At 28.2% G+C, this 27,080-nt stretch overlaps 10 protein-coding genes and 1 non-coding gene across 13 annotated transcripts; 8 read left to right on the top strand and 3 right to left on the bottom strand.

The window, feature by feature from the left end:
- Positions 1–709: 709 nt before the first annotated feature.
- Positions 710–2,530, top strand: LOC128952443 (uncharacterized). Of its 2 annotated transcripts, XM_054297844.1 has the most exons (4): positions 710–763; positions 950–1,083; positions 1,151–2,124; positions 2,189–2,530. In XM_054297844.1, the coding sequence occupies exons 1-4, from the start codon at positions 735–737 to the stop codon at positions 2,525–2,527; spliced, it is 1,476 nt and encodes a 491-aa protein (XP_054153819.1). In that variant the 5' UTR covers positions 710–734; the 3' UTR covers positions 2,528–2,530. The 2 variants fall into 2 exon arrangements, with proteins under 2 accessions (XP_054153819.1, XP_054153818.1); XM_054297843.1 differs by lacking the exon at positions 710–763 and having other exon boundaries at positions 785–1,083.
- Positions 2,531–2,611: 81 nt separating this feature from the next.
- On the bottom strand, positions 2,612–5,137 carry LOC128952442 (nuclear pore glycoprotein p62-like). The gene is made up of 5 exons (XM_054297842.1): positions 4,589–5,137; positions 4,122–4,520; positions 3,302–4,066; positions 2,873–3,240; positions 2,612–2,813 (listed from the first exon to the last, which is right to left on the bottom strand). Exons 1-5 carry the CDS (start codon positions 4,965–4,967, stop codon positions 2,673–2,675), a joined length of 2,052 nt encoding a protein of 683 aa, XP_054153817.1. The 5' UTR covers positions 4,968–5,137; the 3' UTR covers positions 2,612–2,672.
- A 668-nt stretch (positions 5,138–5,805) lies between these two features.
- On the top strand, positions 5,806–7,348 carry LOC128952445 (stearoyl-CoA desaturase-like). Its single transcript, XM_054297845.1, has 8 exons — positions 5,806–6,099; positions 6,161–6,184; positions 6,255–6,361; positions 6,420–6,625; positions 6,688–6,816; positions 6,882–6,926; positions 6,984–7,045; positions 7,096–7,348. Exons 1-8 carry the CDS (start codon positions 5,925–5,927, stop codon positions 7,278–7,280), a joined length of 933 nt encoding a protein of 310 aa, XP_054153820.1. The 5' UTR covers positions 5,806–5,924; the 3' UTR covers positions 7,281–7,348.
- Positions 7,349–7,892: 544 nt separating this feature from the next.
- LOC128951180 (zinc finger protein GLI2-like) lies at positions 7,893–9,741 on the bottom strand. The gene is made up of 4 exons (XM_054296427.1): positions 9,296–9,741; positions 8,950–9,231; positions 8,565–8,883; positions 7,893–8,490 (listed from the first exon to the last, which is right to left on the bottom strand). The coding sequence occupies exons 1-4, from the start codon at positions 9,573–9,575 to the stop codon at positions 7,893–7,895; spliced, it is 1,479 nt and encodes a 492-aa protein (XP_054152402.1). The 5' UTR covers positions 9,576–9,741.
- A 953-nt stretch (positions 9,742–10,694) lies between these two features.
- LOC128951179 (uncharacterized) lies at positions 10,695–11,881 on the top strand. The gene is made up of 2 exons (XM_054296426.1): positions 10,695–11,248; positions 11,321–11,881. Exons 1-2 carry the CDS (start codon positions 10,721–10,723, stop codon positions 11,879–11,881), a joined length of 1,089 nt encoding a protein of 362 aa, XP_054152401.1. The 5' UTR covers positions 10,695–10,720.
- A 167-nt stretch (positions 11,882–12,048) lies between these two features.
- On the top strand, positions 12,049–13,600 carry LOC128952249 (uncharacterized). Its single transcript, XM_054297607.1, has 3 exons — positions 12,049–12,159; positions 12,457–12,952; positions 13,027–13,600. The coding sequence occupies exons 2-3, from the start codon at positions 12,503–12,505 to the stop codon at positions 13,552–13,554; spliced, it is 978 nt and encodes a 325-aa protein (XP_054153582.1). The 5' UTR covers positions 12,049–12,159; positions 12,457–12,502; the 3' UTR covers positions 13,555–13,600.
- A 495-nt stretch (positions 13,601–14,095) lies between these two features.
- LOC128952192 (uncharacterized) lies at positions 14,096–15,698 on the top strand. Its single transcript, XM_054297538.1, has 4 exons — positions 14,096–14,323; positions 14,394–15,157; positions 15,246–15,408; positions 15,496–15,698. Exons 1-4 carry the CDS (start codon positions 14,289–14,291, stop codon positions 15,680–15,682), a joined length of 1,149 nt encoding a protein of 382 aa, XP_054153513.1. The 5' UTR covers positions 14,096–14,288; the 3' UTR covers positions 15,683–15,698.
- Positions 15,699–16,595: 897 nt separating this feature from the next.
- On the top strand, positions 16,596–17,823 carry LOC128966544 (uncharacterized). The gene is made up of 3 exons (XM_054313394.1): positions 16,596–16,760; positions 16,849–17,275; positions 17,783–17,823. The coding sequence occupies exons 1-3, from the start codon at positions 16,596–16,598 to the stop codon at positions 17,821–17,823; spliced, it is 633 nt and encodes a 210-aa protein (XP_054169369.1).
- Trnay-gua (transfer RNA tyrosine (anticodon GUA)) lies at positions 17,773–17,861 on the top strand. The gene is given in 2 exon segments: positions 17,773–17,809; positions 17,826–17,861. It is a non-coding gene; the product is annotated as a tRNA-Tyr (tRNA).
- Positions 17,862–19,138: 1,277 nt separating this feature from the next.
- Positions 19,139–20,989, bottom strand: LOC128952527 (signal recognition particle receptor subunit beta-like). The gene is made up of 4 exons (XM_054297935.1): positions 20,748–20,989; positions 19,867–19,958; positions 19,450–19,796; positions 19,139–19,387 (listed from the first exon to the last, which is right to left on the bottom strand). Exons 1-4 carry the CDS (start codon positions 20,842–20,844, stop codon positions 19,189–19,191), a joined length of 735 nt encoding a protein of 244 aa, XP_054153910.1. The 5' UTR covers positions 20,845–20,989; the 3' UTR covers positions 19,139–19,188.
- A 164-nt stretch (positions 20,990–21,153) lies between these two features.
- Positions 21,154–22,346, top strand: LOC128952528 (oligoribonuclease, mitochondrial-like). 2 transcript variants are annotated; one of them, XM_054297937.1, is made up of 4 exons: positions 21,154–21,301; positions 21,503–21,657; positions 21,730–21,937; positions 22,020–22,346. In XM_054297937.1, the coding sequence occupies exons 1-4, from the start codon at positions 21,295–21,297 to the stop codon at positions 22,235–22,237; spliced, it is 588 nt and encodes a 195-aa protein (XP_054153912.1). In that variant the 5' UTR covers positions 21,154–21,294; the 3' UTR covers positions 22,238–22,346. The 2 variants fall into 2 exon arrangements, with proteins under 2 accessions (XP_054153912.1, XP_054153911.1); XM_054297936.1 differs by lacking the exon at positions 21,154–21,301 and having other exon boundaries at positions 21,317–21,657; positions 22,020–22,344.
- Positions 22,347–27,080: the final 4,734 nt, after the last annotated feature.

The following is a 27,080-nucleotide window of genomic DNA, read 5'->3' as shown; positions in this document are numbered from 1 at the left end:
TTAAGAAAATATTTTTTAAGTATAGATTTGAATAAAGCATCAAAAACAAACATAAGAAATATGCATTAAAATTTTGATATATTTTCGGGAACATAGAGAAAATGGCGGCCAAAATAAAAAATTTAAATAAAAATTTTTAGCGTTTAGAATTGTATAGAGCATCAAAAACAATATATCAGCATTATTTTTCAAAAAAATGGCGGCAAAAGTATGATTAGAATTGTTTATTTTGTCATAGCGAGTAATTTTATACCCTACATGACTATAGTTGATTTTATTTTGTCATTCTGAGTCATTTTATACCCTATATTTAAATTATGTATATTTGACCAGTTTTTAAATGTCACTATATAGCCGCTAACTAATGGTTTTCAATCTATTTATGATATTCAAGTTTTTTTCTGAAAATGCTTTCTAGCATTCTTAACTGGTTATATCTTTAATAAATATAAATTTTGAAAAAAAGTTTAGTAAACACCTGTAAAAACAGTGAAATGCAACTCAATATTATATTAGTGTAATTTATTACAATATTTGATTAACAAATTAATATTTTATTTATTCATACAATTTTAATAACATTTTTATTTTAGTAAAGTTGATAAACAAAGTTTAATTAATTATTGAATTACAATCAGTATATAATATTAATTATAAAACAAGACAATAACTCCGCCTCTAATTATATGCCAACCAATAATCAATGTTTAGAATATATGTATATGAAGTAAGCGATGGGCGGAATATGTAATGTGTTTATTAAGTAAGTGTTTGCATTGATATTGACGTCAATAAGTATTACATGTTTGACAATAACAGTGTATTTATTATAATAATGTTTGCATTCAATTGAATATTGAATTGACATTTGAAAAGACGATTCAATATTGAATGCAATGAATGTAACCGCAGATGACTTTTATGAAGACATTTTATTTGTCATTTTCAGACATTTATCTGTCGATGATTTGTACAGTTGTGTCAAAGTGTGTGTCAAATGGCGACTCGTGTCCTCTCAACTGTTGGCCTCACAAACAACACTTAGTTTACATAATAATAATATCTATTACTATAGTGAAGAAGGTATGACCACTTCTCGTCATTTTGTTTATCTTTCGGTAGAAATACATATAACATCTTATACTTATAGATTTGGACCAAAAATGTGATAATCAGAAGCATTTGGCGGTCGTGTCATCGGTGGGCAAATTGATGGACACTAAACAAAATTTATTAACTCATTATATAAGACCTCAATTCAATTTTGTCGACAAATATTTTATGTCATTTTTAGTCAATTATTGTCCAAACATACGATCACTTGATATAACTTCTTATTCGACGAATCCCTTTCAGGTCAACCATATTATAGCTAACTGTCCTCTTCTCGAATGTTTTTATGTTGCATCACATGAGAGAACTTGGAGTAGATTTTTGTGTCCAGAAGTTTGCCGTTTGAAGCACTTTAACTTAGTCTTAGACACGGGTACACCAGTCTATGGCTTCAATCAAACTATAACTTATATGAATGCAGAAAATCCACGAATTGAAGAATTAATTATTATGAGACCAGATATTAATGACATTAATATGAATATTCTTAACCAATATATCCGATCAGTTGGTTCTCATTTGAAAAAATTTCATTTCATTCCCGAATCGAAGTTATCTCAAGAGGAATGTCTCGAATTGATGAACGAGTTGACCACAAATGAGACCAAAACTTCAGGAATTATAAACTTAAATCTCAATTGTTTTGTATTCAACGGCTTTTTTACTGAACTAAATCATAAGTTTTCATCCATTGAGAAGTTGTTTCTTCATTTTGATGATCAAAGCGAACAAAACGATTCACTGAATAACTTAAAGAATTTGAAAGAAATTCATTTGGATTTTAATTCAGAGGTCAATGCGTTTGCTTTTGACGGATCAAATTCAGACAGTAATCTACAGTTGAGTTTATTTATGCCTAAAATACCGACAACTATACAGAAGTTAACCCTTTATGACGCCTCCATTTCATTGTCCATTTTGACACAAATCCCAGAATTTATACCAAATTTGTTAAAATTAAATCTAACGTATGTTTTCATTGACAATGATTGTCAACTGAACTTTTGGCAGGTATTTATAAACTTCAGAAAAATAATTAAACAAATTTAATAACTTTTAATCCATATATTTGTAGATTATAGCTAATTATAAGAGACTGTCATCTTTGGCATTAAATACTACAAACATCAGCGATGAAGGAATTGATAATTTAATGGCAAGTGATTCGTTGTCAACGTTGGAATTAATCAAATACTCCGGACCTAATGCTGGCAACAAATTGATTAATACACCAAAAGTGTTACAATTATTTAAACAATTGGCTACTTTGAGGATTGATAAATGGTTTCACTTACGACTGGATTGGGATGAGTTTGAAGTGACAAATGATGTCAAATCATCTGTTCCGCGAAATGTAAAGATTATTAATATTGGATATAAAAAGAATAATGATAATTATACACCATTTTGTTAGTTTTAAAAAAATTATTTCTAAAAAAATTATCCTGGTTGGATTTAGAATATTTATATTTGTTTATTTTTTAAATAATATACTGTATATATGGGAAAATCATAATTTAAATCAATTAAATTGAATTAGCTTTCAAACAAATCAATAACTAATTAATTTTAATTGTTTTAATTTGGTTTTCAATCCATTGAAGTGCATCCATATGTGAGTTCAATATCTTTGAGATTTGTGCCAATGGATCGCTAGAGTCCGCATTGGTTCGCATTTCGTTCAACTTTTTGATAAAATTCTGTTCACCAAAAAAATAAATATCAAATCAATGAATGAATTATATTAAAAATGACGTACCTTTAGGTCGGTTCCGATACCATTGAGATCATTGTGAACTGTTTCGACCATCGAATAGGTGAACTCGCGTTCGGCATTCACAGTGTTATTGGTACTCATCTCAACTTTGTTGGACTCAATTGGAGTCAACAGCTGTTCCAATTCATTTTGCTGAGCAATTATAAAATCTAATTGATGGTCGAGTCTCGTGTGATCAGTCTTTAGTTTCTCCAGTGATTCATTGATTTGTGTGATCTTAAGTCCATTATTAATAAGTAATGAATCCCATGAGTTGATAGTCTGCGCCTGTAAATGAAATTCAGTTTCCAATTGATTCAGTTCATTGAGCCAGAGATTAATCTGATCTTCGAGTTGGCGGAAAGTCATTTCTATAGTTAATATAAATATCATAATTAATAAAAACATTAATCTATAATATAATTAATTTACTAATAGGTGTTGGTGTGGATAACGGTTGTGCAACAGATGTTGCAGCTATTGTTGTTGTTGGCGGTAAAGTAAACGAAGATATTGTAGTCGATGGAAGTGTTGCTGGCGTACTAGTGGTTAATGATATTGTCGGCGCAATAGTCGCAGCAGTGAGACCAATAGTAGTTGCAGATGTGGTCGTCGATGCTATTGGTCTACTCAGACTTAAACCAAATGAAGAACTCGGTGCAGTTGTTGCCGCAGTTATTGTTACAGTTGATGATGGAGTAGTCAAAGTAAAAGATGGAGTCGTAGCTGGAGTTGAAAAATTGAATGCTGGAGCAGATGTAGCAATTGGTTGAGAAACGGCTGGAGTTCCAAATGATGGCAAAGGTTGGACAGTTGCTGTTGGAGTTGATGTAGTGGTTGCCACAGGAAATGAAAAACTAGGGACAGAAGCAATGGTAGGTATAGAAGATATAGCTGGAGTAGCGGCAGGAGTTGCGAATCCAAAACTAGGCGCTGAAATGGCTGATTGAGACATCGCTGGTGCAGCCAAACCAAAGGTTGAAGTGGTCACTCCAAACGCGGGAGTAGAAGACGAGACTGTTGATGACGTCGGCGGAACTGAAAAAGATAACGAAGGAGTAGTTGTGGTGGCCGTCGAGACTGCGCCGCCAAAGTTAAAAGCTGGCGCCGATGTAGCCGGTACTGAGGTCGCACCGAAACCAGTTGTGGAACCAAATCCACCGAAAGTTGGAGCCGCAGAAGTGGCCGTTGATGTCACTGATAATCAAAATTTATTAAAAATAAAAATATTTTCACACAACTTATAACAAACCGGTTCCAAACAATGAGCCACCAGTTGAACCAAATGCTGGTGCGGGCGCTGCAGGTGTAGAGATGGCACCAAATGGTTGAGTTGACGTTTGGCCAAAACTGGTGCCCAGTGTTGACGTCGAACCAAATGATTGGTTGAATTGATTGGTTGGTTGACTTGTGGGCTGTTGTGTTGGGGTCCCAAACATTCCCGTAGACTGAGAAGTTTGTGGCGCAACCGTCGATCCAAATGGTGTACTACCGAACACACTTTGAGTGGTAGCCGGTGTTTGGCCAACAAATATTGGTTGAGTTGTTTGTTGTGTTGGAAACGAAAAAAGACCGCCAGAAGCGGTGGATGCGGGGGTCGATTGGGCACTAAAACTGGATCCAAATGAAGGAACAGATGTTTGTCCGGAGCCTTAATCAAACATATCATACAATTACTGTAAATATTATAACGTGAGTTGAAAGACAAATAAAACTAACCGAAAGGAGTAGTGCTGCCAAACACCGATTGTGTTGCCGGTTGTGTCGTTTGATTGGTGCCAAACACCGATTGTGTGGCCGGTTGTGTCGTTTGATTGCTGCCAAACCCGGCAGCGGGTGACCCGAAGTTAGTGCTCTGTCCAAAAGTGGATGATCCAAACGTACTCTGCGGTTGAGACCCGAAAAGTGATGTCTGTTGTTGTTGCGGTTGTTGAGTCTGACCGCCAAATGCTGGACTTCCGAAAGTCGGTGCCGACGTCTGGCCAAAAGTGGTTGTTTGCGATCCGCCAAACATTGAGCCCGTCTGCGATGTGGTCACTGGCGTCGAGCCGAATGAGAAACCGGACGAAGGAGTCTGACCAAAGCCACCGAAAGACATGTCCAGAGTTTTGTCTTAATTAGTGATTGTCTTTAATGTTAAATCAATTGAATGTTAAATAAAAAACAATTTTCAATCAAATGAATCAATAAATCAATAAATCATTTGAAATATTGATTAAAATGTTTTCAAAACGTCTAAAAAATGTTTTGCTTTCAAAAGGCGTTTATATTTTCAATATATAATAGCTTTTGAATTAACATTTCAATGAATGCTATGTTATATACTGTATATACCAATAGATGGCAATCAATCACTAAAAGATTTTAATTGTTTTAAAAGTTAGAATTATTTTTATGAAAATCATATATTAATCAATGTTTTAATTTAATTAAATTAATAATTAATGATATTATTGTATATGTTTTAAAGATTATCAATTTTACATCATAAGTTATTTTAATTAATAATTTTCATATATTTATCTATTATTAGTCTAATCCCTTAAATAATAATTATTTTTTACAAAAACTACTACAAATCCTACTACTAATTTAAATTATTTTATTAATGCATTTTAAATATAAATTTTATTTATCAATTTATAAGATTTTTAGTTAGCAATAAAATACAATTAGATTTATTTTAAAAATTGATATTTCAAATAATTTGATGTTTCAATTATAAGTATTTTAGCAAATAAACCATTAGGAATCTACACTAATATAAAAATTTCCAAAAGTGATAATTAATTGTCTATTTAAAACTAAAATTTACCCTTCATTTGAATTTTTCAATATTTTCCTAACATTTTGATAATCAATTTGATATATATCTACATTTCAAAATTATTAAAAAGTTGATTATTTTTTATAAGTTAGTATAACATGATAGGGTCACATATTGTAGGATATATAATAAAAATAATGTTACATTAATCATTTCTTAATAGTATTTTATACTACAATTACTATAGTTTAAGTTTTATTATAATTTTGCAAAACTAAGTGTAAAATAATGGGTTCTTATATTATTAGAATTATCGATAAATCAAATGTGAGATACATTTACAATACAAGTGGATCTACTATTGTATGGACAAACGTCTTCATCTTTTTAATTCTCAATGTGTTATCATTGTATGGCATTTATGTTTGTATTGCCAACAAATGTTGGATGACCTGGTGTTTCGGTAAATATTTTTTTTTTGCATTTTTTTCATTTAAGTATTTATTTTTAAACATTTTATACAGCATTTTGGTATGGATTGGCTGGTGGTAAACATAATATTGTATAATATTTGAATTATTCACACAAAAGAGTAAATGATATCAAACATTGTCTCAGGACTTGGTGTCACAGCTGGTGCTCACCGATTGTGGTCTCATCGGTCATATAAAGCACGACTGCCATTGCGTATAGTATTAATGTTATTTCATTCAATTGCCGGACAGGTATTTATCTGTACTATAAGATAGCATTTTATTAAAATATTGATAAAAATAACCGCAGAATGATCTATACGAGTGGTGTCGCGACCATCGGGTTCATCACAAGTACTCTGAAACAGACGCCGATCCGCATAACTCTAAGAGAGGCTTCTTCTTCGCGCACGTCGGTTGGCTTCTGACCAGAAAACATCCCGATGTTATCATTAAAGGCAAACAAATAGATTTGTCAGATCTGATCAATGATCCCGTTGTTTATTATCACAAAAAGTATGCATAAAATATGATAAAAATATATATTTTAAAAAATAATTATTTAATTTAATCTTTAGGTATTATATAGTGTTTTATTTAATATTTTGCTTCATTTTGCCGATTATTATTCCGCTCTATGTTTGGTCAGAAACTGTATTTTATTCAGTATTTGGTACAGTATTAAGATATGTAACATCATTGCATTGGTATAACAATTATGATTATAATGTTTAATCTGTATTTCAATTAAATTAAAAATAATTTTATATAGCACTTGGTTTGTCAATTCTGCGGCCCATATGTTTGGAGATAAACCGTATATTTTGTTGTTGATATGGTTTTTATATATAACTAATTTTGTTTTGTTTTTTAGTTATAACCCAAATATAGAGCCCCGAGAAAACCTGTTGGTCTCTTATGGTGCCTTTGGAGAAGGTATTCAATGAATAATATTAAAAATTATTATTTGAAAAATTTATTAATAGGTTTTCATAACTATCACCACTCGTTTCCATTTGATTATTCAACGAGTGAAATGGGTTGGCGATTGAATTTTACCACATTTTTTATTGATTTTATGGCACTAATAGGACAGGCATATGATATGAAAAGATTATCTAAAGATATGGTATGTCAAAGAAAATTGAAAGTTTGGTCTAATAGTTATTAAATGTGAATTTCATTTAAGTGAAAACTTTTGTTTTATCAATTTAATATTTTATAGTATTGTTTTATTCATCTAATTTTGGTAAATATCTCTAATATATTTTAAAAATTTTATTGTATTATCATTTTGTTTTGGAAAATAACAATATTTTTAACAATTTTTATATTTTATTGGTTTGAATGAGTGAATTAAAGTACCGTAATTATCATCAAATTATTTATTTACCGGTATATTTTTTTAGTTTGTGATATAAATCTTATTATAATAAAATGTGATGAAATTATTTATTCATTTAATTTAATAAAATTAATTCCAATATAATCAACAAATACTTATATATATAGTAAAACAGGTTATAATGTACCGAAATATGTTACGGTAATAAATAAAATAAATACATTAAAATTATATATAAATATAGTAAATAAATTTCTAAAAAAAACATACTGTAGTATTCATATTCAACCAGTAATTTACACATAAATTTATATTAAAGTAATGTTAAAAAATATTTGAATAAATTGATATATGTATAGATACTAAATGTTTAAATTAGTTAAATAAAATATATTTATGGTGAACTCTAAATGTGAAATAAATAATACTGTAATTAAATTAAATTTTATAAAACAGATTTCCTTTACACGAGCGACCATATCGTTGTCGGCCATCACATGAAGATGTGTTATGAGTTTCCTTCTCGTGTTGCTTAAGAACATCAGATTCAGTGAATGTCTTTCGACATCCGGGATAATCACATCGATATACAGTCTTCGACAGCAACTTCTTTTCGATACTCTTCTTACGCTTTCGACCTCTTTTTGAAACAGATTTTTCCACACTTTTAGATTTAATATCAATTCTTTTTGATTTATTTTGATAGTCGTGTATAACATTTGGACCATTTTTTGATAAATCCAACGGTTGGTCACATTTATTAATGTTTGTCTCTTTTTTGTTAACAGTTTTACTAATATCGCTCTTTTTAATCGATTTGTTTTCATCTGTTTTATAGTGATTCTCATCTATATCTTCTCTTTCCTCTTCCTCACTCTCTTCACTATCATTTTGATCGTCACTATCTTCAGCTACACTCGAACTCGAAGATAAATCAATGGTTTTCTTAGCCTTAAGTGGTCGTCCACGACGTCTAACAGATATTACAATTGGTTGAGATTTAGGCGCTGAGATCTTTTTGCCAGAATGTGAATATCTTATCAGAAAAATAAAGTATGAATCGGATTAATGATATAATTCTGTAAGACATGTAATCTTATGCCTAAATACTTATGTATTTCCCGATCAGAAGCCAATTTAAACTTTGCCCCACAACCCGGTTGATCGCACTCCAGGATCTTATCGTCGATGTGTGCACTTTGAAGATGAAGCTCTTTAGCTGTTGAGTCAGCAAAAGAGTGGTCACATCCGGGCCACGAACACTTGAATGGATTGTCACCCAAATGGGTCTTCTTATGGAACTCAAGTCCCGCCAAATCTGAACACTTAAATTTACAGTCAATCCAATTGCATTTATATGATTTTATCTTCTCGTGTGTCTTCATATGCATCAATAATCCAGTCTTTGTATAGAAATCAACTGAACAGCCTATCAATTGAATACATCTCTAATTAATCATTTAAAATGTCATTCAAATTATTTTAAACGTCAGACCTGAATGATTGCAACGAAACCGATATTTTTGATTGACTTTTTTAGATATCTTTTTCAAGTTTCCTGTTTTTAAACTCTTATTATTATTATTATCTTTTGGTGTCATTTGTGACAAATGATTTAACTTTTGATTTTCGGTATCACTTTTGCCTTCTGTATTATCATTAGATTTAATTGTATTCTTGAGAGTTGATGTAGTTTTAGGACTAGTTTTTTGATGGTTAAGCGATCCAATCACTGGTTTACGTGGTTTGTACTTCGGGATCGGCAGTTTGGCCACACCTTTGGCGACAGTAAGACAATCGGTAAAATTTTGGTTAAAAAATTTCAAAATGAAATGAAAAACCTGTTGTAAGCAATGGTATGACTGAACAGCGATGGTTAGACTGATAATGAGTTAAGACTACTTCCATGGCTGAAAACATTTTGCCACAAAACGTACACTTATAGCAAGTGATGGCTTCGGCAAAGATAATGCCATTTGCGTCGCGTATCTTATTCTCGTCGATCGAGAAGACATTCATTGCACACTCTGTCGTCTCGGAGGTCACCTCATCGGTGATCATAGACGACACACAATAGTTGAATATGAACTCATCCACGTGCATCTTCAGCACCTGTTTCATACACAACAACTAAATCAATCACTTCCTATAGCTTTGCCTTCAAAAGTGGCGCTCAAGACATAAGATTATGATATGAGTGAAACAATTATAGGATTTCATAATAAAATGTCATTTCATTTGAGACATATGTTTGACGACAAAACTTTTTGACAAACTTTTTTCAATTCAATTGCTTTCAAATATCTATTATTTGTCTAAATATTTATCATTTATATCATAGGATTACAATGTTTTTGTAATTAATTTTTTAATTTCAATGATTTTGTGTTCAAATAATACTAAATAAATGAATTGAATCACAAATTGTAAGCATTTATTGAAAACTTATGATAACTTATGGATGCAATCATTGCATGACTTTATGGGTTAATATTGGTTTGTATTTAGAGTTAACAAACAAATCGAATGATTGCTTCAAATGCAATGAATGTCCCGTTTTTCTGATCAAATCGGGAATCAATTATTCACAACAAATATGAAGTCTATTATTATATAAACAAACATTTTTTGGGACACATATTGTTAACGTTCAACACAGGGATCAAACAAATCATATATACTTTACTATTACAGGGATTCAAATGCTATTCAATTAATTAAATGACGTTAACTATTGTTATTCACTATATTTTATTATTAAATAATACAACTCATCAAATACGCCCTTATATTATATTATGAAGTTTTATAACAATAATTACGTCAAGTATAGTGTTGTATAAATTTAATACAATTAGTAGTTAATGTATAATAATTAATAAATTTATTGTAATATTAAGTTTGGAAAATAGCTTTTATTTTGTTAAGTAAAATATAGAAATTAAATAAAATCAATTAAATACTGTATTAATGATTCAAATATACAGTATATCATATATATTAATAATGATTTTATTATAATAAATAAGTAAAGTATTATTATTATTACTCTTTATTATAAATTTTAAATAAAATGTTTGTCTATTAGTTATTAAATTTATTGAAACACTAGTCAATGTTTACTTGTTTTTTGTATTGAAATCTATTTGAAAGTAGAAATTATCGACAAATTATTTATTCTATTAATAAAAAATAATTTTTAAATAAATATAAAATTCAATACAATTAACGTTTAAATAGGAATTTAACGCAAAGTTTTGATAATTATGAGAATCAATACATTAAAAGTAACATTACTTTCAAAACAAGTCATATCATCTGTTAATGTAATTCAATACAAAAGTTTACACTCAAGTCGTCAACAATTGTTAGTAAAAACTATTGAATTCAAGACTTGCGGCCAATTGTATGATAAGTTGCGGCAAAAGAATCCAAAACTTTACCGAAACAGTCCTTCGAGTGGACTAACAGTTAATGTTGAATATGTGGACACTTTAGGTGATAATAAAACGGGAAAAGTTAAGACAATTTTAGCTATTCATGGAATTCCCGGATATTATAATCATTTCGATAAACTTTATCAATATTTTGGTAACAAATGTTCATCCGTTCGGGTAATCGCACCAAATATGCCTGACTTTGGTCTCACCCGACAAACGATGGCTTTTTGGCACTCAAATGAAGAAAGATCTCAATTTATAAGAGATTTTCTTAAAGCGATTAATGTGTCGACCATTGATTGTCTGGTCAGTCATTCGGCGGGAATTCATCCGATTTCGATGCTTTGGACAGATGTAAGTGTGTTTAATAACTAACTGTTGTTTTGGTTTAAAACTAATTAATATAACAAATATTTCAATGAATAGCCACAAGAATTGGCCATTAAGTCGATCGGTCTCTTTTGTCCGCAACCTCTTTGGCTGTCGAAAAATGTTTTATTTTACAGTGAATTGACTTCATATTTGGCAAAACACAAGTTAGGTATCAAACTAATGGACACAATAAGACCCGATCGCATTGCCCATCGATTTGGTTATCCCATGAGTTACGCTAATGTCGATGAAGTTTTGCTAACAGTTTGTTTTGGATCTATTAGTTTAAATCAACAATTACTTCATCAAAGATTACAATTTATTAGACAACATAAGATACCGACACTTATGGTGTTAGGAGAAAGGGATAAATTAATACTTAAAAATAATTTAAAATATTTGTTTCAAGATCTGGGTGTAAATGATTCACATTTTGTTAAATATTTGTCTGACAAAGACAATGATAGATCAGATAATAAAACCAATGATAAGTCAGAAAATGATATTAACAAAGACTGGATCAAAGTGTTGTCATTTGCAGATGGAGGACATTTCGCTTTCAATAAATTTAGTAATATTGTTAATAAACAACTGGTCATACATTTATTATCTTAAAACTTAATTTGTTAGTAATATAATTATTATTTTTATTTTTGAAATATTTAGTAAAATTTGAATAAACAATTATTTTAATCTAAAGTTCAATATTCGTTAACACAGAATATTCATTGAAGTATTGAATCAAATATTGTCTATTATATGAATGTTAGGCTACAAGTGCTGCCAATATGTGTGTAATTTAGGAGAAAGTGTCCGCCTTTTGAATGTTTATTAAAATGTTTGCAAATTATTGTTTCAAATATCATATGTATCTGATTTTGATTTGAATTGAGGTTAAAATTAAGTACATTTTAGTACAATTTTTTATATATGATTTGTATGAATGTATTCATGAAATACATATATTATTGCAAAATCAGTTAATATAATATTACGATAATAACAAATATTTTAAGTATATATGATATAAATTACAGTATATTATTTGGTATTTAAAGAAATTTCGTAATAATATTATTAACGATTTTGCAATAATTTCTATGATTTACAAGCGTTTAAATATTTTTATTTAATTATTATTTAATTGATTGTAAAATGTATTTATTTAAATATATTTTACATACAAATAGAGTCCAATATTTGAAGTATAACTCAATAAAACTGATTAACCAAAGTATGAATCAATCGGTAAATCCAAATATTGTCAAAAATATTCAGTTTGAAACTTGCGGTCAATTATATGATAAGTTGCGGCAAAAGAGTCCACGATTTTACCGAAACAGTCCATCGACTGGAGTGAAAGTTAATGTTGAATATGTGGACACTTTTGGAGAATCCAATGCTTTTGGTGATAATATTAAGACAATTGTTGCCATTCACGGCAATCCCGGTCATTACAAACACTTTAGCGGTTTATTTGAATACTTTTCGGGAAAATCGGTTCGGGTAATAGTGCCAAATATGCCTGATTTCAGTATAACCCGACAAAAGATGGCTTTTTGGCATTCAAACGAAGAAAGATCTCAATTCATAAGAGATTTTCTCAAAGCGTTAAATGTGTCGACAATTGATTGTCTTATCAGTCATTCCGCAGGTATTCATCCGATATCTCTCTTATGGACAAATGTAAGCATTTATCTACAATCTTAGGCAAAGTTTTTTGTGTTTAAAAAAGTTTTTATATATTTTGTTTTGTTTAGCCACAAGAACTTACAATAAGATCTATAGGAATATTCAGTCCTCAATATCTTTCGGACAGATTTTTCAAAATTAATAAATTTTTTGCTATATTTACAACCAATAAGTTGGGTATCGCTGTAATGGATTGGTTGAAACCACACGAGCTATTGAAAGGCCGGTCACCCATGACTTACAACAGTGTCGATGAAGTCTTGTTTTTTGCTTTAGTTCATTCGTATATTGAAAACACCGATTACTACAAGAAGTTGGAAGTTCTTAAGACAATGAAATTGCCGACTATTGTTGTTTACGGTGAAAGTGATAAACTGGTGTCGAAAAGAAACTTTGAAGAGTTTGTTGAGAGGTTGGGTGCGCAACATAAAGACTTTTCAATTTATTCAATGGATAATCAAATTGAAAAAGATTTAAACCATATAAACAATTGGATTAAAGTATTAAATCTAAAAAGTGGCGGTCATTTTGCTTATCAAAAATTTAGTCAAATTGTTGGCAAACATCTAGAAAGAGATCTATTGTCAAAATTATAAAATTTATTTTTACTATTTATTATTTCCTTTATGTTATTTAATAATTTAATAAATTCATTTGTAAATAATATATATATATAATTATATTTTAATTAACTATATGAGCCAAAATATACTGACAATCATTATTTTAAATGTATTTTTTAATTGAATTTATCATTATGATCCTAAAAACTAGAATTTGTATATTATTTTATAAAATAATTTTATATGATGTATTATGTTATAAGTTATACTACAAAACAATAAAAGGCAAACATTGTACATAATATTGTAAATACTGTATGATAAATACAGGTATCAAATTGATTATATGATATACTATCAATTATCGATAATATTAAAATCTCGCGACCCATTGAAAATAATTGTTATATACCGATACTATTATTTTATTGTAATAAATATTTTTGTTATTTAAATATTATTGAAATTATTGAGAAGTTTTAGCATATCTCGAGACACATTATTAAATTTTTTTTTAAATAAATGATTAGTAATTAGATTAAACACAGTTTTATTGTTTCAATACATTGCTATCAAATTTATAGAATTGTTATCAAGTGATCAATATTTCAAATATTAATTATCGGTTTTATTAAACCTATAAAAGAATTCATAAGTTTTAACATATCTTTAGATTTTAGTGATATCCTTACAGAGAGTATCTTCTGTTATAATCTTAAATATCTTTATTTCACTTTAGAGGTTAGCATTTGTTGATCATTTGCATTATGCAATCAATCAAATATATGCTTTTGAACAATAGGTAAGTTTAAGATCAAAACTATTATACAATTAAAAAGTAAAACAATTAATTAAATTAAATACAACAACAGAAACTCACTGACATTGTCAGCAATTATCACCACAACATACTGGTGTCGATCAAACAAATGTCAATCGCAGTACAAATTATCGGATCTGAATTTGTGTCCACAATTTCTTCCGAGAACTGCTCTTATGAATAGCGATGCATTTACTAAAGATTGGTTCACCGGTTTTGTGACATTCCGTCCGTATGCCATCAATACAGATGAAGCACAAAAGCCTCCCGGCTATCAAATACAAGAAAAAATTGGATCCGGTATTATAGCCGACGAATCGGGGATCTGTATCTGTTGCTGTTCTGATGTCAACTCATACTCACACGTGACTGTCATCGACGATATAGGCAATGAACACAAAGGAAGAGTTATAGAGAGAATACCGGAAATTAATTTGGCTTTTATTAAATTGGATCAAAACGGTGGTGAAAATTGGAAAACAGTCAAAATGCACGACTCATTAGATGGCAAATTTGAAAGAGGAGACCAAGTATTCGGTGTCGACAGTCTGACCACAAAGCAGTGGCCAAATCTCACAGAAGGCCATATTATTGAACCGAAAATAGATAGGTCTTTAATCAGAAATTTTGATGATAGCATTACCGGTAGAATTGGGTTTCCAATCAATCATTTGATTTATCACAATACCGCTCTTACCGTCGGCTCAAACGCTTCAGCATTGGTTGATACCAATGGTTATCTCATTGGTATAAATATTAAAAGATTTGGTAAGACATCAGCAGTTGCTTTAGCTGTCGATAAACAATATATTAATGGTAAGTAACTGTCAACTGATTTAATAAAATATTGATATCAATTATTTGAAATCATTTGTCATATTGTTGTCGTTGTTGTTATTGACAGCTCTGGCGGCAGAAGCAAAATCTTTTGAGTTACGATCGTATGGTTTGGTTGTCTATTGGTTTGACAACACTGAGGAATCGAGAAGAAAGTTCACTGACTATGGCATCACTGGTATTAAACATTGTACTGGACTTCTCGTTTATTACACGGCTCAGGAAACTCCGTATAATTATCATTAAACTTATCGTATCATTCAATTAAACTAATTATAGTGTCAATTGTTTGTTTGTTTTATAAATTAAAATTACAGTGAATTGAAAAAGGGAAGTATCATCACTCATGTAAATGGTTGCAAATTGAGAAATATGGATGACTTTTATCAAATTCTTGAGACAACCACCGATAATCTGAATGTTTCGGTCGATCAAACCTCTTATCGTCCTACGGGTTTGGCCATCAAAATGAAAAAATTAGAGAGAAGTTATTACATCACTTAATCACGATTTGTCTTTAAATGTTTCAAATATTTCAAAATTCAATTACTATTTTTTATACATTTTTTCTCATTGTTTTCTTGATTTTTGTTTTCTATTAAAAATTGTTGTCATTTTTTAGTTTATTTATTATAAAAAGTATTTTTAAAATATTTTTTGTTACATCATTTGTCGTATCATATATACAGTATATATTTATATATAGATAATTCATTATTATTATTATATTGAAATATGATTTAAATTAATACTCTATTTTTTTATAAACTTATTTACTAAATTTATTTGTTAAAAGCTATTACTTATTTAATAAAATATCATTTTTTCTAATTTTTGAATTACATTTTACTACTAATAATAATCCTTAATATTAAAATACAATATTATAATTATATATTTACTATATGACTGATTACAAGGTCTAATTGATTATTTTTCTATCAAACATTGAGTATATCTTCTATTAAATATACTGTAAATAACAGACACTTTTGAATGATAAATATCCTATCAATCATTTGAGGCTTTTACTCATAAAAATTCAATTATGTTTGCTTTAAAAAATAGGATAATATTTAGTAGTACTGAAAAAAATATAATATTTGTATTTAAAAAATCATTTTCTATTGTGAATAATAGTAAAAATATAGTTAAAAATATAGAAATCAAAACATGTGGTCAACTCTTTGAAAAGTTAAGACTAAAAAATCATAAATATTATGGAAATAGTCCGTCGACTGGACTGACAGTGAATGTAGAGTATATGGACACCATTGGTGACAATCTATATAGTGATACTAATAAAATAAAGACAATTTTAGCAATTCATGGACTTCCTGGAAATTACAACCATTTTAACAGTTTATATAAATATTTTGTTGACAATTCCTCATCAGTTCGGATAATCGCACCAAATATGCCTGACTTTGGTCTTACCCGACAAACGAAAGCTTTTTGGCACTCAAATGAAGAAAGATCTCAATTTATAAGAGATTTTCTTAAAGCAATTAATGTGTCGACCATTGATTGTCTTGTGTGTCATTCATCTGGTATTCAACCGGTTTCTATGCTTTGGTCTGATGTATGTAAATATCATTAATACTAACACTTATTTATCAATAAATATTTATATTATATATCATTATATTATTTATATTTCACAACTATAGCCAAGAAATCTTGTTATCAAATCTTTGGGTTTATTTTGTCCGCAACCTCTTTGGCATCAAAAACACTACTTAAATATTAGCAAATTTTTATCAAATTTTGCAAAAACGGAAACACGAATCAAATTCTTAGAAGTATTAAAAGTTCACAAATATGCCCATAAATTTTATTATCCCATTGAATATCCAAATGTGGATCAGCTGTTATTTGTGTCCATATATGCTAGTGGTGTCAATCCAGACGAACTTCATCAGCGAATTAAATATTTAAGAAAAGAGAAAATACCAACTCTTGTAGTATTTGGTGAACGCGACAAAACCATACATAAGAAAGCCGTTAAACAGTTTGTCGATGAGTTGGGTGTTGTGGACAACGATTACATTATATACTCCGATAATAAAACTTTGGAGAAGGATTCGGTCCGCAAGAGTTGGTGTAAATTGATTTTAATTAGAGACGGAAGACATTTCTGCTTCAATAGAAATTCAAATATTATTAACAAATATATTAAAAATCATTTACTTAACAAATAAAAATCAAATTAATTATCGGAAATTATTTTTGTTTCTAAAATATTAATAAAATAATTTATAATTCATGATTTTAACTAATCTTTTTTTCTTTTTTTTTGTTGTTAAGTATACAGTACTACTGTGTTATACAGTATTTATCAAAATATAAAACATGTGATTTTTACAATTTTGTCGATAGTATTGAATAAATACAGTTGATTAAAAATTATAAAAATATTATTTTTGCCATATGTTTATTAAAGTAAATAATCTGATTTATAAGATAAAACAAAAATGTGAAATATATTAAATATAATATAATTTATAATAAAATTAATAACCAGTTTTTTTAAATTATTATTTTTAAGATTATAAAATATTTATATATTACAATAACTCAGTTTATATTTATATCCGACGATAGCTCAGTTGGTAGAGCGGAGGACTGTAGTAGCATTGCAATAGACATCCTTAGGTCGGTGGTTCAAATCCGCCTCGTCGGACAAAATTTTTGTGCTTATACAGTTATACTATATAATATATATATTATATGTATTACTACTAATCAATTTTTTAATCATATGTTAAATAAATTTATTATAATTTTGTTGTTGTAAATAATTACTGTAATTATTCCAATTTATTGTAATCAAAAATTAATAAATAACATTTGGTTTTTTAATTTAGTTTTTTATTCTAAACATTATATAATATTATTATATATTAGAATTTTTTTTATAGATGTAATACAGTTAATAAAATAAAATTATAATAAAATAAAAATAAGTTTTAATAAAACAAATGTTTTATCGTAGAAATTAAATATTAATAATATGGTATATTTTAAAAACAAATAGCGGTACTATAGACTCTACTGTATAGTATAAAGTAATAAAGTACTTAATCAACATTAAATAATAATATTATTCATGAAAACATTAAAAATTTAAATGTTTTAAATAAAATTAAATATTTCTTAATACAGTATATAATATTAATGTACAGTATTATTAAATAATCTAAACAAGAAAATAGATATTAAATTTCTAGAATTAGAAATAATTATTAAACTATTTAATTGATATTAAAAAATCAATGGCCAACAAAAACATAACTTTCTTGATCTGTTTCTAGCTTTAGGTGCCATTTGATTGTTGCGATTGTTAGCCGATCCGTATGAACCGTAAATCATTTCAATAAGATCTGAATCCGGATGAGTGTTACGGGTTTTTGTGGTCGAAGTGGTCTTCTTCTTGCCTTTCAATGCAAACGATCCAGTGATGACCTCCTCATAAGTGGGCGGCGTATCAAACACTGCATTATTTTGGCTGAACTTAACGTCAACTTCATTGAATTCACTGGTTATTGAGCTCATTGTTGCTGTTATTATATAATAAGTTCAAAACAATAACTTTATGAAAATTTATTAAACAGTACTCTAAGTTAGTACTACTAACTACTCAAGAGTTTGTTAAAGAAAACATTTTCAAAGTTAGTTTACTTTCTTAACGTTTCTAAACTTTATGATTAGATATTATATCTTATGAGTGCAACGATAGACTTTCACCAGTAAATCACTGATTTTAATAAATAAAAATTATGATAAATAATTAAACAAAAATAAACACTACATATTTCAGTTACAATGCAATTATCACCAATTCATTAAACTGAGTACAATCAGTACATTTTTGTAATTTAATTATCATTTTATTAATTAATTTATAAATTTATATTAGGGTACGATTATAAATTTATTGTGTTAAATATGATAAAATAATATACAAAAAAAAACATCGTTTATAAATGGATTTTACAAATTAAAATAAATTAAGCAATACTTTTAATCCAATTAAGTACTGAATCTAATTGTGTATTGCTTTCAGCGGCACTACAGTCAATAAAATCGATAGGATTTTTAATATCATTAAATGAAAATTCTTTGTTAGGTTTTCCAAGAATAGCCCGAAACGAGTCGTCATCACCGGTAGAGCTGAGAGCACCGATACGTGTCTCACGAATGGTAGTACTGGCAAACAAAATACAAAAAATTAATTCATAAAAAATAACTTTAATTTAAACTAAACATACATTTCTCTCTCGAGTTGTTTCTGAATCACTTTGGATGACTTGGCACGTGTTTCGTCTTGTTTAGTACAAGCCATCAGAAATGGTATGCGATTGGATGATACAAATAGATCCACCAAATAGTTGTAACAAAGATCTGCCACATCTTTACCATTTGAGGCAAAGTCTGTGCTGTCGATGACAAATATGACAGCTTTTGCCCGAACTTTATAATCGTCAAAATATTTCATCCGCAGTCTCTCAAAGCCCGGAATATCTATCAATTCAATGGTCTTTCCATTTGTTAACTTCAAAAAGGCTGATATCTGTTGCATTGATGTCACTGTTGTCACAAACTTCTTGGCAATCAACTGATCAGAAAATAGATAATAACAGATAAATTAATTCATAGATTAGACAATTGATTCAATAGATCTATACCTGACTGAAGAGAACTGTTTTGCCGGCGTCTGAGAGACCGACCAAAATGACTGCATTTCGTTGTGATTTTCTCGAGAAGATGTAATAAAAGACTGGATTTTGTGACCAAAAAAAAGACAAAATAATATAATAAACAAAACTAGTTTAACCCGCGCAACGTCTATAGCCGTGCAATTCTTTTACTAATTTTAAAATATTCATCATAAGTAGTTTGAATGAGACTTAATTTGTTTATACAACTACTACATAACCTAATGTAACAAAACTACTGAACCATTAGACATTATTTGGTCTAAACTTTTGAGAATTTTTAGTTTTTATATAAATTTAAATAATTTTAATAAAAATTGAAAATTTAATCGTTTTTGCATTTGAGAAAATTTTACAAAAATTTAGCACAGGTAGCTTACCTCCCGGTGCCCTAAAACTCACACAATATAGCAAAGTGTAATTACACAACACCTGCCTACCTGTCCTTAAAACCTACCAGTGCTAAATAAACATTTAAAATTTCCTATAGAAATAACATTGCTTTCAATAAAAATTCAAAATTTTCACACAAATTGGAAATTTTTGCATTTGAGGAAATTTTACAAAAATTTAGCACAGGTAGCTAACCTCCCGGTGCCGTGTGACTTATAGAATATAGCAATATGTATTACACAGCATCTGCCTACCTATCCCTAAAACCTACCTGAGCTCAATAATCATTTAAAATTTACAATAGAAATAACATTACTTTAAATAATAATTGAAAATATAACAATACATTTTTAGATTTGAATTAAAATATGGTTGTTGATGAAATGTGCACGCATACAAACAGAACTATTATCTTAAAGTGTTATATTGATATACAAAAAATATGTTACAAAACTCACGTATCGGTAAAACAACGGCAATGACGGCCACAATAATTGCCACATAAGTATAGTTCTTGTCGTAAAAGGTGACCAACTGTTTGGCCAAACTTTCCATTGTTTTGCACGCGCGGCCAATAACTACCGTTAATGACAATCAACTAAATTGAAAGCACTGTTTGCCACGTGTTTTGTTGTCAACAATCACTTTGCAAAACAACTTTGTTTTTGGGATAAAATATCATAAATAACTGTTCAAACAATACATTGAAAAATAATATTAATTTGCAAATAAAATATTGTAATCAATTGTACTAATAAAAAGTATGACATAAAAAACGTCATATAATTTCTAACATAATTTACATATTTTTCAATAAGCAGGGAATCGATAGTGTTATCAATATATATGACGTAATTTATTATAGATAACAAAAAACTTGCAGTTGTTTTACGTTAATATATTTTTGTGTTTTTTGACCGCAATTTGATTTCATTACACGCGTTACGCGACTAATAAATTGACAGTCAATTGGGTTTTCAATATAATTAAATCAATTGATCCAAAATGAGTGGTAAGATATGCTAAACTTATTGGTGAACAGTTATGCAGAAAACTAATGGTGTCACTGAAGAAGGACACCAAAGCATTGCATAAGTGATTACAAGTGTTGTGAAAACAGTTGTAATTTTTGTGATATCAATGTCTCAGTTAGTCCAGAGGCTGATCCATAGTGTTTCGGCCATTAATAATGTTAAACCACTTTTACTGACAGCACGGACCTTGTCTTCAGCGGTGACGTCGACTCTGAAGAATGAATTCTTAGGCAAGAAGTTGGTTTGGGTCGACTGCGAGATGTCTGGACTCGACGTTAATGTCGACCGACTTCTGGAGGTAGCAGTTGTCGTGACGAATGGTAATCTCGAAACGGTAGGTCTTCTGCTATGACTTTGATTTTATTGTATACTTACTGATAGTACATACGAACCAATCAATCAACAGATCAAACAATTTGGTCCGTTTGTCATCAAAACTGATAAACATATATTGGATTCAATGAACGATTGGTGTGTGAAGACTCACAATCAAACGGGTCTCGTAAAGCAATGTCTAGAATCACAGTTGACTGTCGAGGAAGTGGACAAAAAGCTGTACGAAGCCATGTATGAACTGAATATCAAAAACGGTCTTTTGGCCGGTAATTCAGTCAGTAAGTGATTACATTCATAACATGTTATCTTTGGTTACTTAAAGTTTCTTAAAGTAATGGATCTATTGGTGATATCTTACAGGTTATGATAGACTTTTTCTCAACAAATATTTACCAAAATTTGCGTCATGTCTTCACTATCGGACAATAGACGTGTCGACAATTAAAGAGTTGATCCGAATTTGGTTTAAAAAGGATGAAAGCTTTAAGAAAGCGTTGACTCACAGAGCCATCGATGACATCAATGAAAGTATAGCTGAACTCAAGTTTTATCGACAAAATTATTTCATTAATAAATAATTATAGAGTTGTGATGTTGTGATCATATATACCATCACTGTTTGTGTTGTATTTTTAATCATTTTTATATAGATTTGTAGTTTTGGTTTTGTATTGATTTCTAATTAAAGAAATGTCTATAAATGACACATAAAATTACATTAACTTTTATTTATGTTTATTTTGATGACAAAAACACATGATTTTGTTATTGACTTTTATTTATGTTTTACACTAATTCATGAATACTATGAATACTATATTAATCAAATTATCGAAAGTTTTTTATACAAAAGATACAAAACTTGTTTTTAGTGAATTGCATATACATGCTATTACATATTGTATAATACTATAGAAAAATTTATATATATAATTATTTTTAATTGTTATTAAACAGTATATACAATATAGAGGTATATAATTTAAATGCTATAATTACGGTAACACAGTTAAGGAATTTAAATTATAATTTATTGATATCTATGTTATTGTATTCAACTAATATTTAATAGATAATATAGAAAATGGATGTTATATTATTAGAAATGTATAGAATTAGTATTTAGAAAGTATATTAAGATCAGGTGTGAAGGATAAGCCTAGCATTGTCAGGCGAACTTCTAGTAGCCATTATTTTGTATAAAATTTCATTTTTATATAATTTTAATAGATTTGCTGCTTAATTGTGGTCAAGGAGTTCAATGGGTTTTAAGGTTTTCAGTTATTGTCACAATAGTGTCAGTTGTTGACCCAAAAGAGTTGATTAGACATTCATATTCTTTTTTTTGTTGATATGATATTTGATTTTTAAATCACAACTTTAAATTTAAAAAAAATTAAAATTGGTCAGACACGGACATTTCAAATTCAGATAGGAGCTACTTTTAGAAGTAGAAGTATATGTATATAAAATAAATTTAAATATATATAAATATTGAAAATTTAGATGTTCAATTTTATATAAATTATTGTTGAATAAAAAACTTGTCTTTTTTATTGTATAGAATTTGTTTTAATAATTTATGTTATATTTATTATGTTATTTCTACTAATGGTATACTTATATTTCTAACAAAAAGAAATAGTGACGGATTAATATTGTGAATTGAATTTGTTATACATTTGAGGTTCATATTTGGTATATTTGATTGTTTAATACAAAAATTTATTAATACATTTATTTTATATATTTTTTACAGCACATAACATTTATACCATTTATAACAATAGTTGAAAAAGTTTGATATCTTTATATATCATAAAATTATAAGACTCATTATGAGACATAAACCGTATTTAAGGATAAGTTTGTGTTTTCTATATAAGTTTGTATATATATTATAATTTATAAGCGCAGAGTTAGTCATAAGGATTTGACCGTTTATCGTATAATATTCATAAGAGTCAAATGCATTTTGTATTTTATGGATAATTTTGCACATTTTGACGCTTCTGTATCTTTTTTAAAAGCCCATCATTAACTAGATAATGGTTTTTCAGTTACAACAATAGAGTGTATGAGAGAAAACGGCAAACAATCGATATCTACCAGTGCGCGAGTAAGTGTATGTATTTGTGTGTGTTTATCAATAATAGAGATCCCAGAGCCATATGATATTGTTTAGGCGAGAATAGGAGAGTTGAAACTGTTTGACACATTAAAAATAATGATAATAAAATATAAGCTCAAAAATGCAACGCTTTTTTTGTTGACAAAAAAATATATAAACATTTAAAAAGTATGAAAAAGAAAGAAAAAGTGCTAAAGTTTTCACATTTTTATGCTATTATTATATAATGTGAACATTAATTCTTGTTTTTTTAAGACACAATTTTCGGTTTCAAAAAATATATTACATTATAGGAGAGTCAACTGTCCGGTCAATCCTAGAAATAGTTTAAACAATTTGAGTGTCGGTTCATTCAATTGAATTAAATGTCAAACTTTCACATTCAATATATAAATAAACTTATATTTACTTTTTAATATTATTTAATATAATCTACAAAATTATATCATCAATAAAGTGTGATCTGCTTTAGGCTGACACGTCTTTACAATTTTTATTTTTTATATTTTCAAATATTGCGTATTATATAATTAAATTTTTATCACATCACTAGTTTTTAAATACCAAAGTACTTTATAATAAATTTCAAAAATATTATTTATATATATTTATATAAATATTACATTGAATTTTAGTTATTGATGTGTAGAAATTTAATGTAAATAATATATAAATATATTTAAATATATTCTGTTTTCAGTATAAAAATTTATATAATATACACAAAACCAATGCAATCGCATTTATAATAACGATGGCATAGATGTTCGTCTTTTTTGATATTTAGGTCTCATTTTATTCATTTTGGGCTAATATTAGACTCTCTCTCTCTCTCTCTCTCTCTCTCTCTCTCTCTCTCTCTCTCTACACACACACACAAACATAGTTGAATGTCATTTATATATTATAATAGTAGGCCTTAAGTAAAGCCATATTTTATTTGTCGCAAAACTAAAATAACTATAGAATTGTTGATATCATTGTTAAGAATCAGTGATACAATTGAAGACATAAACCAAATACAAGAATATTGAAGAACACTAACAACAGTATCGCATAAAAGTAGAGTTTAAGCAAAGTTTGTCCTAAAATTGTAGTAAATATGAGATATTGAAATACAGTGAGTGTTTGTATACTGTAGTAAATGTTAAGTCTATGGTAGTGAACCACAAAAAAAGTTATCAGTATTTGATTTAAAGCCATTTATACGAACAGTTAGTCAATACAGCTATTCATCAAATGAATGGTTTGGCAGTCTTTTAAAAGACAATGTCTCTGAGAGTATACTGTTTTCCATTATTTTCTGGCAATTTCTCTCTGGACTCGGGTTTTAAGGAAATAAATGACTTTTTTGACTAATTTAGCACAAAATACTTTGTTCTCTAAAATGTTGAAAAAATTCATTGGAAATCGTTTCATACATTACTATCTTCTATTGGGAGACAGAATCAAGAATTTTCTTTAGGGAAATATTAGTATAAAAGTTAAAATATCTCATTTCGTGTTGTTTTATGTATAAAACACTTATAGAACTTCTTATCAGACAATATATATGTAATACCCACAGAATATTCTGTTTTTCTTAATGTAATTCTTTCACAATTTAGATCTTTTTAAATCCGATCATATAATTCAACTCTAGTGCTCATTAGAGTACATATCCTAAACCATTGAAAACAGACAGCAATAGTACAGTTCAAGTAACTCAAAGTACTAGTAGTTTACAAAACAGTAGTAATGGTTTTGAGTAAACTTATATAAAAATCTACTCTCTATCTGAAACCAACAAATCATTTTAGTTTTGATGTTTTATGCTTTATAAATGATTAATAAAATTCACTCAAAAATTATATAAATTATATATATATATAAACCGGTATATATATGTAATATAATAATAATAAAATATGCTATTCAGTATATCTATAAGTATATGTGATATCTACTATTTTTAAGAGTGAAATTACATACTTTAATTTAAAATTCATGCGATGCTCACTAAATTTATAGATAATAAATCTAAAGAATTTTTAGTAATTTATAACTTAATTAATATTTTTTTCAAATAAAAAATAAGAATATTTACAAAAAAATATATTTATTATATGCAAATAATAAATGTTTGAGATTTTAAAATATAATTATTTTATATTAAATCACAATAAAATGTTGGGATATAACATGATTTAAATGAATACTATACAATAATGAATAATTATTTTAATATGCAAATTAGTTGTTAAATCTTATAGTGTTGAGATATCTATAAATGTATACTAAACTTGAAAACATCATTTACTATAATGATTAAAGTAATTTATTGCTATAATCCCAATTTAATCTACAGTACATCATAAATAAGTTTATACAGTAAATATGAAATTATATGTATACTGTATAGGAAATTAATGACATTTGTTATTAGGTGTTATTTATTTTTAATTGATTTATTAAATATTATGTATAATAAAAAAATTACTAATATTATATTGTTATGCAATATTTAATAGTTTAACAATAACTAAACAAAATTTCGAGTAAAATTATTTATATTTAATTTTAGTCAATTTTTAATTAATGTTACACACATTGTATAACAGTATACTGTATAGTAATAGTATTACATTTATAATTTTTTAATGATTTATTACATGAGACAAAAGTGTAATTAATCACAACAAAAGAGTAGTCAAAATTTTTTATTGTTATTTATTATAAAGATTGTCATAAAAGTTATAATTTTGAAGTCACTGGTAGTCAAAATGTTTGTAAACTTGAGAGACCAATATATATATAAATATATAATAAATAAATATACTATAAGTGTTGGCAATAGTGTTCATCAAAATGCAATGAATTGGTGTCGACGCGTGTTATATGTGTAGTGTTTGCTCAGCGCATCACTCGCTTACTGGTCTTAACCATCACCAGAGTTTAGAGCACAGGCAGCTAACATTGATATAGACTACATGCCGGTGCTCTCCCGAGTTGTCAGTCTATTGATCTCCGAGTGTATGGAAGAGTTGGTGCATATATACCGTTATATAGAGATATACTGTATATATGAATGCCTTGAAGTATGAATTTAGTAGCGCATTGTTATTGCATTTGGTATCTGATTATTACTGTTTAGTGATATCTATAGTGATTCCCGTCCTCTTAAAAAACCAGTGTTAATATACATCACGTCTAATATAAAACAACGGTTTAAGATGTGGACAATATGTTTGTTATATATTTATATTTATATATAAATTATATATAGATATACTTTGATCACTATATACTAA

Source organism: Oppia nitens, unplaced genomic scaffold (genome assembly GCF_028296485.1).
Source record: "Oppia nitens isolate AA-2021 unplaced genomic scaffold, nextdenovo-longstitch-racon4-pilon3 scaffold1_pilon_pilon_pilon, whole genome shotgun sequence".
NCBI lineage: Eukaryota > Metazoa > Arthropoda > Arachnida > Sarcoptiformes > Oppiidae > Oppia > Oppia nitens.
Note: the sequence above shows the minus strand (reverse complement) of the source record. Positions and strands in the feature narration are given on the sequence as shown.

Bases quoted from the DNA above. Each gene is read 5' to 3' on its own strand.
- LOC128951179 (XM_054296426.1), top strand. From the start codon at position 10,721: ATGAGAATCAATACATTAAAAGTAACATTACTTTCAAAACAAGTCATA. The intron at 11,249-11,320 runs GTAAGTGTGTTT...TTCAATGAATAG, and splicing joins TTTCGATGCTTTGGACAGAT to CCACAAGAATTGGCCATTAA.
- LOC128952442 (XM_054297842.1), bottom strand. From the start codon at position 4,967: ATGTCTTTCGGTGGCTTTGGTCAGACTCCTTCGTCCGGTTTCTCATTC. The intron at 4,521-4,588 runs GTTAGTTTTATT...TGTTTGATTAAG, and splicing joins TGGCAGCACTACTCCTTTCG to GCTCCGGACAAACATCTGTT. The intron at 3,241-3,301 runs GTAAATTAATTA...TATTAACTATAG, and splicing joins ATCCACACCAACACCTATTA to AAATGACTTTCCGCCAACTC.
- LOC128952443 (XM_054297843.1), top strand. From the start codon at position 897: ATGAATGTAACCGCAGATGACTTTTATGAAGACATTTTATTTGTCATT. The intron at 1,084-1,150 runs GTATGACCACTT...TTATACTTATAG, and splicing joins CTATTACTATAGTGAAGAAG to ATTTGGACCAAAAATGTGAT. The intron at 2,125-2,188 runs GTATTTATAAAC...ATATATTTGTAG, and splicing joins GTCAACTGAACTTTTGGCAG to ATTATAGCTAATTATAAGAG.
- LOC128951180 (XM_054296427.1), bottom strand. From the start codon at position 9,575: ATGAAACAGGTGCTGAAGATGCACGTGGATGAGTTCATATTCAACTAT. The intron at 9,232-9,295 runs GTTTTTCATTTC...CTGTCGCCAAAG, and splicing joins CATACCATTGCTTACAACAG to GTGTGGCCAAACTGCCGATC. The intron at 8,884-8,949 runs GTCTGACGTTTA...TTCAATTGATAG, and splicing joins GTTTCGTTGCAATCATTCAG to GCTGTTCAGTTGATTTCTAT.
- LOC128966544 (XM_054313394.1), top strand. From the start codon at position 16,596: ATGCCTGACTTTGGTCTTACCCGACAAACGAAAGCTTTTTGGCACTCA. The intron at 16,761-16,848 runs GTATGTAAATAT...TCACAACTATAG, and splicing joins TTTCTATGCTTTGGTCTGAT to CCAAGAAATCTTGTTATCAA. The intron at 17,276-17,782 runs GTTGGTGTAAAT...ATCCGACGATAG, and splicing joins GAAGGATTCGGTCCGCAAGA to CTCAGTTGGTAGAGCGGAGG.
- LOC128952528 (XM_054297936.1), top strand. From the start codon at position 21,430: ATGTCTCAGTTAGTCCAGAGGCTGATCCATAGTGTTTCGGCCATTAAT. The intron at 21,658-21,729 runs GTAGGTCTTCTG...ATCAATCAACAG, and splicing joins CGAATGGTAATCTCGAAACG to ATCAAACAATTTGGTCCGTT. The intron at 21,938-22,019 runs GTAAGTGATTAC...GATATCTTACAG, and splicing joins TTTGGCCGGTAATTCAGTCA to GTTATGATAGACTTTTTCTC.
- LOC128952249 (XM_054297607.1), top strand. From the start codon at position 12,503: ATGAATCAATCGGTAAATCCAAATATTGTCAAAAATATTCAGTTTGAA. The intron at 12,953-13,026 runs GTAAGCATTTAT...TGTTTTGTTTAG, and splicing joins TATCTCTCTTATGGACAAAT to CCACAAGAACTTACAATAAG.
- LOC128952445 (XM_054297845.1), top strand. From the start codon at position 5,925: ATGGGTTCTTATATTATTAGAATTATCGATAAATCAAATGTGAGATAC. The intron at 6,185-6,254 runs GTAAACATAATA...ACATTGTCTCAG, and splicing joins TTGGTATGGATTGGCTGGTG to GACTTGGTGTCACAGCTGGT. The intron at 6,817-6,881 runs GTATAACAATTA...AATTTTATATAG, and splicing joins TATGTAACATCATTGCATTG to CACTTGGTTTGTCAATTCTG.
- LOC128952527 (XM_054297935.1), bottom strand. From the start codon at position 20,844: ATGGAAAGTTTGGCCAAACAGTTGGTCACCTTTTACGACAAGAACTAT. The intron at 19,959-20,747 runs GTGAGTTTTGTA...CACAAAATCCAG, and splicing joins TGCCGTTGTTTTACCGATAC to TCTTTTATTACATCTTCTCG. The intron at 19,797-19,866 runs GTATAGATCTAT...TTTTCTGATCAG, and splicing joins AAACAGTTCTCTTCAGTCAG to TTGATTGCCAAGAAGTTTGT.
- LOC128952192 (XM_054297538.1), top strand. From the start codon at position 14,289: ATGCAATCAATCAAATATATGCTTTTGAACAATAG. The intron at 14,324-14,393 runs GTAAGTTTAAGA...ATACAACAACAG, and splicing joins TATATGCTTTTGAACAATAG to AAACTCACTGACATTGTCAG. The intron at 15,158-15,245 runs GTAAGTAACTGT...TGTTATTGACAG, and splicing joins CGATAAACAATATATTAATG to CTCTGGCGGCAGAAGCAAAA.